General features: G+C 40.2%; 2 protein-coding genes across 2 annotated transcripts in view; one reads left to right on the top strand and one right to left on the bottom strand.

Moving 5' to 3' along the window:
• Su(fu) (suppressor of fused domain protein) overlaps positions 1 to 10,732 on the bottom strand; it is a 90,673-nt gene that overhangs the window by 65,268 nt on the left and 14,673 nt on the right.
• Positions 245 to 5,385, top strand: LOC141442732 (uncharacterized). The gene is made up of 3 exons (XM_074107817.1): positions 245 to 767; positions 1,912 to 2,100; positions 2,789 to 5,385. The coding sequence occupies exons 1-3, from the start codon at positions 530 to 532 to the stop codon at positions 4,396 to 4,398; spliced, it is 2,037 nt and encodes a 678-aa protein (XP_073963918.1). The 5' UTR covers positions 245 to 529; the 3' UTR covers positions 4,399 to 5,385.

The raw sequence follows: 10,732 nt of genomic DNA, 5'->3' as shown, positions 1-10,732 counted from the left end.
CCGGCTAAATACCGATACATATCGGTAAAATGCTTTAACGATACTTTTAAATTAACGTTAAATTTATGAACAGTTGATAACGTTACCATTTTTATAACGGTAAAAAGTTGTATAAGTAACGGTAAATCGTTTAACGTTAATTATGATTTAACGTTAAATCTGTGAATTTATGATTTAACGGTATTTGAAGCCCTGACGTCAAATTTATTTGTAATTGTCAAATGTCAATTCAAAGTGACAAGAGCGAGCAGAGCATAGGCAAAAAAATAATATAGAGCCATATTTTTTTAAAGAAACAACAATAATACTCCAGGCTCTAGCTCGTTTGCCTCGTTTGTTTGCGTCGTTTTGCCGCACAGACTAAGAGATACTACGTTTTTCCGGAACGAATATAACAATCTTGCCACCACGCGCTTGTATTGTAGAGTTGGTGAACAGTTATTGCAGACGCTGTGATTCTTCAGCTTGTTGTTAAAATATATTTTGGCTAAACCAGCACAGAGCAGGCTGGTTAGTCCGTGTCGTGGTCATGGAGTCAGCCGCCTGCCGCCGCCGTGCTTCCGACGCGGAACAGTCGGCGTGGTGGACATACAGCGCGACTGCGGAGTGCGAGCCTGTGGCGGTGAAGGAGGAGCCCGAGGGGGGCGAGTGCGGCGTGAGCGAGGCGGCCGTGGCAGAATGCTTGTTCGCCGGCCACGAGGTTAAGGACGAACTAGTAATTGGACCTGTATTGATACAGCAGCAGGACGTGGCGTTTTCAATGCAAAGTATGCTTTGTAACTACCTACTTAGTCTAATGAAAGTAAAAAATGAGCAATTTATTATAATAAAATTAATAAACTAGCGATCCACTCTGGCTTCTCACTGGGTAAATTTTCAAAATAAAGGTCTCTGATCAATGGTGCTCATTTTTTAGCTTAATTTCTCTAAAACTACACCTGATCTGTGCGATACTAGTGTGCCGACACAGTATATATTATATATAAGCTAAAGCAGTAGGGAAGCTATGAAGAAATCGATCGAAACGAACACACACACAGATGCGCGCTCAACACAAAAGAATTTTTACTTTGTTACATTGTCAAAGATTCCTAATTCCCTTGAACTTATTGTGTAAATTCTATTGCACATTGTAGAATAATAAAAAAATAGCCTAGTATTGAAACAGTCTTGAATATGAAATGATTTATTTGGATAAGAAATAATACAAATGTATGGATAACGTGGTCTGATTTTGATTGGCATTTCAAACAACATTTCAAATGTAAAAAAGTGGTAGGACATATGGTACCATGAAGGTGTTTATTAGAGATGGGCCGAATTTGGTTTGACCTGAATAGGAACTTCAGCTGAACATTCGATGAAACATCATTACAATAACCTGCTTCTAGTAAATTTTAAATACGAGTAGATAGAGATGAGAATATATTATTAAATTAGTTTCAAAGACAGTAATAAAACTGGCTGTTGGAGAAACTAAGTTTTATTTCAATCATCATGATAATATAATGTATATTATTTATTTCAATAAAAGGTAGCAAATATAGGTAAGAATCTAAGAATCGTCTTGCCAACGGAAATACAAACTGAAACAAATAACAAACAAATAAGTAACAAATTTGGAGTTGAAATAAAAAATACTCCAAAAACCAATCTTAGTCATCTTGCCAGTCTTGCAGCCACCATCACGTAAACCTTGTCGCAAACCCCCTACCGTCGAATAGCGAACCCCTAGGGGTTCGCGTACCCCACTTTGAGAAACCCTGCATTAGATAAACACACATCTGTACCCTTTTGTGGGAGTCATTATGTTTACTACGACCTTTTTAAGAGAGTTGTAATGTTAAAAAGAAAAGGAAGCAATATGATTTCACAAGAAGAGTGCAGCTGTGAATAAAAGATTTTTTCCAGATTCCATGTGGAGACTGGGGGTGGGTTCGTGCAGGCCGAAGCAGGAAGGCGGCGCCGACGCCGCACCCGACTGCACCCACACCTGCCCCGGGGATGGCGCTCGCTGCAACAGGAGCCCCGAGCAGCAGCACGGGCTCAGTAGCTGTTTTGTCAGACTGGAGCGACTTCCAGTAGGAGACCTGCACAGAGGCAAGCCTTGCAGCAGCATTTTTCTTTTTTTTATAAAAAACTGACCTCGGCAGAGAGTTCCACTCCTTAGCTGTCCGCATAACGAAAGAAGAGGCAAACCGCTTCGTGCGTAATGGAGGAATGTCTACAACATAAGGGTGACACTGCTCACCGCGCCTAGTCGTTCGGTAACGGAAAGGGGAAGGGGGTATCAGGTTATTTCAAACCTCCGCACACTCACCGAAATGTAACTGATAAAAAACCGAAAGGCAGGCCACTTGTCTACGGTGTTCGAGGCTCAGAAGATTTGCCTCTATGATCCTCTTCGCTCGGCGCTCCAACGAGTCCAAAGCATCCATCTGATATCTAGCAGACCCATCCCAGAGATGGGAACAGTATTCCATGCAAGAGCGAACTTGAGCTCTGTAAAGATTTAAGAGCTGCTCCGAACCTGCTGCTGCTGCTGGTTAGCATGCAAGCTGACCCCAGTGCCAGTGCCCTGCGGCGCAGCAGAGAGCAGGGCCAGAGACGTCCCTGCAGCTTGCCAACCCCACTTGCAACTACACTAAGTAACCTTGATTCTCTCCTAAAACAAAAAAAAAAGAGATGTGTTACCATATTTACCATAGTTCATTGATTTGATATGGATAGGGACTTTAGGGACCACCACAAAGTACCTTTAATTAATCTCCCAAATATTTTCTTACAGGTGCATTGAACTGGACTGAGGTGGGCCCGTGCCCGCTACAGCCAGCGGGCGGAGCCGGGGCCGCGCCCGAGTGCACCCACACCCGCCCCGGGGAGGGACCTCGCTGCAACATGAGCCACGACCAACAGTTCCAGCTTAGGAGCTGCTCTGTGAGGCTCGAGCGCATGCCCATGGAAGACTTGCCCAGATGCGACACTTGTCTCGTGATCTTTTATTGTAAATTAAGTTTAAAAAGTCACAATTGCATACATTCAGTAGAAGAATCTAATTTTTGTGAAAAGTTAGCGACGCATCAGGTAGAAACGGGGAGTGAAAGATTGTTTCGATATTCGTCCGCTGGTGCTAGTTTCACAGAAGAAACGTCTTACTGTGAAAATATTTCTAAATCACTTTGTCGAAATCAATCTTTTGTGTCTTTTCACACAGGCAAGAAACCTTTCTCTTGTGACGTTTGTAAGTCGCGGTTTTCGCTTAGAATTAGTTTGACTGTGCATCGAAGAATTCACACAGGCGAAAAACCTTTTTCTTGTGACGTTTGTAAGTCGCGGTTTACGCAAAGAGGTGATTTGACTGTGCATAGACGAACTCACACAGGCGAGAAACCTTTTTCTTGTGACGTTTGTAAGTTGCGGTTTTCGAAAAGATGCTATTTGGCTGATCATAGACGAACTCACACAGGCGAGAAACCTTTTTCTTGTGACGTTTGTAAATCGCGGTTTACGCAAAGAGGTGATTTGACTGTGCATAGACGAACTCACACAGGCGAGAAACCTTTTTCTTGTGACGTTTGTAAGTCGCGGTTTAGGCGAAGTGGTGATTTGACTGTGCATAGACGAACTCACACAGGCGAGAAACCTTTTTCTTGTGACGTATGTAAGTCGCGGTTTACGCAAAGAGGTGATTTGACTGTGCATAGACGAACTCACACAGGCGAGAAACCTTTTTCTTGTGACGTATGTAAGTTGCGGTTTTCGAAAACAAGCCATTTGGCTGATCATAGACGAACTCATACAGGCGAGAAACCTTTTTCTTGTGACGTTTGTAAGTTGCGGTTTACGCAAAGAGGTGATTTGACTGCGCATAGACGAACTCACACAGGCGAGAAACCTTTTTCTTGTGAAGTTTGTAAGTCGCGGTTTACGCGAAGTGGTGATTTGACTGCGCATAGACGAATTCACACAGGCGAGAAACCTTTTTCTTGCGATGTTTGTAAGTCGCGGTTTACGGACAGAAGCGCGTTGGCTGTGCATAAACGAACTCACACAGGCGAGAAACCTTTCTCTTGTGACGTTTGTAAGTTGTGCTTTACGCGAAGTGGTAATTTGACTACGCATAGACGAACTCACACAGGCGAGAAACCTTTTTCTTGTGACGTTTGCAAGTCGCGGTTTGCTAGAAAATGTACTTTGACTGCACATAGACGAATTCACACGGGCGAGAAACCTTTTTCTTGCGATGTTTGTAAGTCGCGGTTTAAGGACAGAAGCGCGTTGGCTGTGCATAAACGAACTCACACAGGCGAGAAACCTTTCTCTTGTGACATTTGCAAGTCGCAGTTTGCCAGAAAATGTGATATTTCTGCGCATATACAAACTCACACAAGCCAGTAACCTTTTCCTTGTGACGTTTGTAGGGCGCGGTTTACGCTAATGCAAACATTTGGTTAGACCACAGAATATATAATAGTACTAACGTACAGAATGGGCACGCTCCGCCCCGCACCGGTTCGAGTTACCCCACCCCTCAAGCGCAGATTGCAGGAAAACCGCAGGAAAGCAGTCGGGTGCGTTAGTATCTCTTAGTAGTCTGTGGTCGGGTGCGCGACGCGATGTATGTCGGCCGCATGGCGCTAAGTTCGGGAGCAATCATTTTGCAAATCGTAACGGTACCCTACCTACTTCCGTTTTCTAAATAAATAGTGATTTCTGAAATAAACGCGATTAATACATGAAATAACTACCTACCGAATGATTATTTTAAGTTAGTAGACGTATATCTATTGTAATTGAAAATAATAATGCTTAAAATAGGCAGACAGACACATTTTAAATAGATTTTAAAAAAATCGAGGGTATTCTGGCAGATTCGGATAAGTGTACAATATTTATTTTTTATACGGTTTTGCTAGATAAATAAAGCAGAAAACATTGAGTATGCCTATCTATGTAACTTTAAAAAAATAGCACTTATTCTGTTTTGCCAGAATACCCTCGAAATAGGTAAGATTAACGATTACATTTATTTGCACATATGTAAGCCTTATGAGTACCTTTAAATGTCATTGGTAGCACTAATAGTACTATACGGTTTTGCAATAGTCCGCCCTGTGCAGCTTACGCACACATTGACGCGTGTACAGACGTCGTCGTGCCTATGTAGATTCGAGAACGCGTATTATGTACGGCGTGGCCGCCCTGTGGTTAGACATAGACGAACTCACACACACAGTGCCTGGAAACTACAGTCTTCGTCCAGTGCGTGTTGCCAGTGTGAATTAATTGGCTCTAAACTATAATTGCATAATAATATTTTTTACAATGCACGTGCTCGGAAAGTGCCTCTTGACGTAGGTCAACATATCCATAGAAAATTAGTGATTCCTGCACTCATCCACAGTGTGCAGTAAAGTTGTATGGATTTTACTTACCGCACTTGTGCGGTAAAGTAACTTTTTAAATTGCCAAATTATGTCCAAACTATTGTTAAAAAAATAAGTCTAAAGAGTCGTTATAGTTAGGCTTTGAACAAATAAGAAAACGTTTGATGCAACAACTGAATATTACTGATACGATAATACAGATTAAACGCGACAGAAAAGAGAACGTAATTTTTTTTCATGTACTCGTATTTTGATTCCGTCTAAAGTTATGAAAAAAAAGGAAATAAATTCTTGAGTCCATTTCGGACCGTCCGACGTCAAGCGCGCGCACTCGAAAGTCAACCAATGAGCTTCCAGTGCGCGCGCACGACGTAGCACGAACCAATCATGGTTACCCGTTCGCGCCTGTCATGAAACCCCGCCAAAGTAGTGTTCATGAGTTCAGTCCGGTGAATTAATTTTTGATAAGTAAATTAAAATGAAGAGTTCAAATGATGAATTTATATCTGACTTTACGCCGCCTGACGTCCTTCACGAAGCAAAAATTGTCAGTGACATACTCCCGCCGACTTAATCAATGCTGAAATACTTGAACTATATTATACATAACTAAGTTTATAAACATCGTAAATTGTCAGAATAATCTACCTCTACACACATAGATATTATAACATCTACCGGTACGTCTAATTCTTATTTATTTGCTTTTATCTATTAGAATTAGTGAACCAATTTTGAATTATTTATTACACGGATTATTCACAGGCTGCACTGAATTTAGCATTATAGGAGCGTGCAGGAGATAAGATAGCCAATTACTTAACTGTGAACAATGTCAAGCAACAAGGGCTAATAATTAAATCGTAAAAATCACGTAATAAAACAAAGTCTCCTTTCTGGTTAAAGACATTTTTACTCAAAAGAAATGTACATTTTACTTAATGAGTAGTGTTATAAAAAAAAGTAAATAAGTAAGTATTTAGTGTACAAAGCAATGATTATTCGTGAGCGCTCACACTCAGTTACGTTCATGTACGAATAACAATACACAGCAAGTTATGAAAACAGAGCTCCTTTACCTATCATAAGTTAGCTAGCTGTAGCTGTTCTAATCTTCTGGGTCAATGATTGTTATGAAAGTTGATTTAATAAAGTGTATATTAACGTTTTTGATTTATTGTACATGTCGGTATGTATGTGTCTACTGCCTGCTACTGTAGTAAAAGGAGTATGGCAAATAAATGATGTACATAGTCACTGCCTCGATTTTTTCCCTCGCTTAATGCATTGTAAAACGTATGATATACGTGTCGAAAGTAGGAAATTCCCAACTCGTGCCGGCTCAAAATCCGCCACTCATTGGGAATTGCCTACTTTCCGCACTTGTATCATAAATAACTATTATACCAGTCCCTAGAACTTAACTATCTACACATGCTTATAATGGCGAGTAGCCACATAAGGGGCTATCCTGAACCTAAAGCGACAAATGTTTTTCCTTTTTAGTTCATTTATTTTTTCTAATAAAGGTTTTTTACTTTTAATTTTATTTTTAACTTTAGAGGGTCGCATATATTCACGAGTACTCATCAAGACGAATCGAACGAGCCCAAACTCGATGCGGTTGCGTCGTTTAATTACCGGATTCCTATGGCCACCTTCCGGGTCCATCATCAGACCCTGGTTACTGTAGACGACTCGTTATATCACAACTTAAAATAATTATTTTCTTTTAAATGTTAAAGTGTGCCTAGTAACGCCATCTGTTATTGATCTATGCCACTATGTTTTGTTTTTCAATAAATCTGCACGAGGGCGCTCGCATCGCATGAGTAAATCGAATTTACCTTAAACACAAAAATATAAGTTTCCTACTACCGTTCCCTTACACGTGCCACGCGAACTCCCTCGATTTGTAGCCAAAAAAAGTGTTCGTTTCATTACCTTTTCGAATTTAGTACGTTACAGTTACCATCTAGCACCAATGTACTCGTCAAGTCAAATCAAAGGAACCCAAACTCGATGGGTTTGTGTCGTTTCATTACGGACTTATGGCCACCTTCCAGTTTCATCATCAGATCAGCTTCATGTCATATAATGCAAGATTTTGGTAAAAAACTAAAACATTAAAGTTTTTTTTTGCTGACTGTACTTTTTGTTGACAGTACTTACTTGCATGGTCACACAAATGGAACAATAATTTTATTATCGAAAATACAAACTGAGACATGGATGCACAGAAAACCCAGAAAAAGAGACCAGCGCTGGGAATCGAACCCAGGTCCTCAGCATTCCATGCTGCGTGCCATACCATACCCCTACACTACCACTGGACAGGAGTACTACAGACACGAATTTCTCCTATGCCACAGAATAAGTAATAAGTAGCCTATGCACACATATCAGGTTGCCTTTTTCTACTACGCTATTACTTAAGCAGGTATGGTTTTACGGGATCACCGTAAAAGTAACAAATTTGGAGTAGAAATAAAAAATACAAAAAGACTCCAAATAACCAATAATAATAATTTTATTATTGAATGAAATTACAAATAGAATTCGATTATTGCAACCAAACATGATTATTTTTTTAAGGTGTTCGCAATTTGAATTTAATTCTGGGACCCTAGTGAAAAAGGGGTTAAGTATGCAGAAATTACACATCTATTTTCTATTTTATGTTAAAGGGGGAAAGGGGGGGGGTCGAAATCAGCTATTCAACTTCTTCCCTTTTTCACTAGGGCCGCTTACCGACACTTAGGGGCTGTTTCACCATCCATTGATTAGTGTTGACTGACGGTTAAATGTGATGCCGTCTCTATTTGTTTTGTTCGAATAGACGGAGACGACAATCAATGGATGGTGAAACAGACCCTTAATGTAAACATTAAGATGCAACCACAGATAGGATGTAGATAAAAGTTCTTATTGAAGCTCTCACAGTACCTACGTCATGAACGCATCCTGACGGCGAGACGGAAGTACCCTCATTTCATCCATCATCTCTGACAACGACAAGTAATAAAAGGCAAATGTTTGTAAAACATATTTTAATGACTAGAACAAAACAGTAAGGCTTAACCACGACATATAGGTAGTGGCACCAGAGTTGACGTCAAGCACACACGAACATGGGTGACACTCTTTCCCGCCCGAATAATACCGACATTGTAATACCGACCCCGTTTTTCGCGACACGTCCATAGAAGCTCCTGGCAGTTTCAGAATTTGACATTCACTCATTCATTTGATTCATTCTCCTTTTATGCAATGAGGGCTATCGTTTTTTGTCTCACTAGATGGCGCACTGTAGCGTGAGGTTTTTAAGTATGGCTTTCAAAGTCTGTTATTACGGGCGTGAAAACAAAGTTTAGATTAAAATCATATTTAATACACCTTAAAACCGTACCATAAAAATATCGAGCATGCCACAGTGTTGCATAGTCCCCGTTTTGTTCGGAAAAAAAGGGAGGACAAAGGTTTACGAAAGACAAAACTGTCTCAAAACACAGACATTCATTGCCCCGGAACGCATATTTGCCATAATTAATTTCAGATATTGCAAAATATTCACAAATTTATTCTAATTATAAATAAACCGCGGTAGCTCACCCAAAAAACTATGAGATTTGACATTTCGGAGACCTCACGCTACACTAGCGCCTCTAGTGGCGAATTCATACGCGATAGCCCTCATTAATCGGTTTGTGTGCGTCACTCACTTCAACTCTCGTGACTACTTATACCAACAATATACAGTTAGAAAACGTTGAAATCTGTGCCATTTGAATACAATAGACAGGCGCGGTTGCAGCCTGAAATTTTGAGCGACTACGGCCAAAAAATTGTTTCTTTTTATTTTCTAATTTTTAGCTTTTTCAATTCGACGTGTACGTTTTTTGGAGGAGGGGGCGGGCTCATGTCCCCTGTGACCCCCCCTTCGGACCGCGCCTGACAGTAGAATCACTAATCCGACACTACAAACCTGAGGGTGATGGATTTGAAGATGGATGGAGCGAGGCGAGGTAAATGAAGGTGAATGAAGGTATTCATGAAAAACACATCCCTCGCACATCTCTGGTGGAAACTGAGTACGAGCAACAAGGTGTATTTATTTAAGTAATATTCAAGGGTAACCCGCATTAGGAATGGAAATTAAGAGCGTTTATACCTGCTGAGCTGGCAACGTCGCATTTTTGATAGTTTTTCTCGATTATTCCATAAAAAAAAAATGAAATTAAAAATGTAATCTGATAGAACTTTCTTAATATATAGTTAATGTGTCTACTCCAATAATTATTCGTTAAAGACTTTTATTTCCTTTAAAAAAAAATTCTTTACACTTTATCTTCTTTTAAAAACCGTTACAAACATTAAGTCGTTTTTAAAGAATATAAAAGTCTATCACAAATAATTATTGGAGTTCTATGATCATGCTAGCTCGAATTTTACAACCGGTACCGCCTCCGCACCGGTCCACCATCGCTGTCGGTGCTTTTCAAGCTTTTAAAGTTGATTGATCCAATGATGGTTTTTCGAGAGGCGAAATACCGCTAGATGGCAGTAATACCGTGAGGTCCGTTTGACGTTTCAGTCTTGCTTGCGATTGGCTCGTTATTTAACCAATCACGAGCGCGACGCAAACGTCAAACGCACCTCACGACACTAACGCCATCTAGCGGTATTACGCCTGTCGAAAAACCCTCAAGAGTCCCCAGTACGCTCGCGTCCCCATACTAACGTAGTTTCGTTCTAATTTACAAGCAAGTTACAGATCAAAACGCAACTTTGCAACTATAATGGGAGCAGCCATTACGATGCTTATAATAAGGGCTATCGTTTTTTGTCTCACTAGATGGCGCACTGTTGCGTGAGGTTTTTAAGTGTGGCTTTCAGTCTGTTATTACGGGCGTTAAAACAAAATTTAGATTAAAATCATATTTAAAACACCATAAAACCGTACCATAAAAATATCCAGCAACCACAGTGTTGCTTAGTCCCGTTTTGTTCGGAAAAAAAGGGAGGACAAAAGTTTCAAAAGACAAAACTGTCTCAAAACACAGACATTCATTGCCCCGTAACGCATAATTGCCATAATTAATTTCAGGTACTTAATGCAAATATTCACAAAAAAATTTCTAATTATAAATAAACCCGCGTAGCTCTCCCAAAAACTATGAGATTTGACATTTCGGAGACCTCACGCTACACTAGCGCCTCTAGCGGCGAATTCATTCGCGATAGCCCTCATTAGGTTTGGTATGGTTTGGTTAAAATAAAATGTAACGGAAAAAAACAATAACGAATTTCTATTTCTCACACAAAACTTAAAAATTAATGTGATT

The sequence above is a fragment of the Choristoneura fumiferana genome, chromosome 26 (genome assembly GCF_025370935.1).
Source record: "Choristoneura fumiferana chromosome 26, NRCan_CFum_1, whole genome shotgun sequence".
Lineage (NCBI taxonomy): Eukaryota > Metazoa > Arthropoda > Insecta > Lepidoptera > Tortricidae > Choristoneura > Choristoneura fumiferana.
Note: the sequence above shows the minus strand (reverse complement) of the source record. Positions and strands in the feature narration are given on the sequence as shown.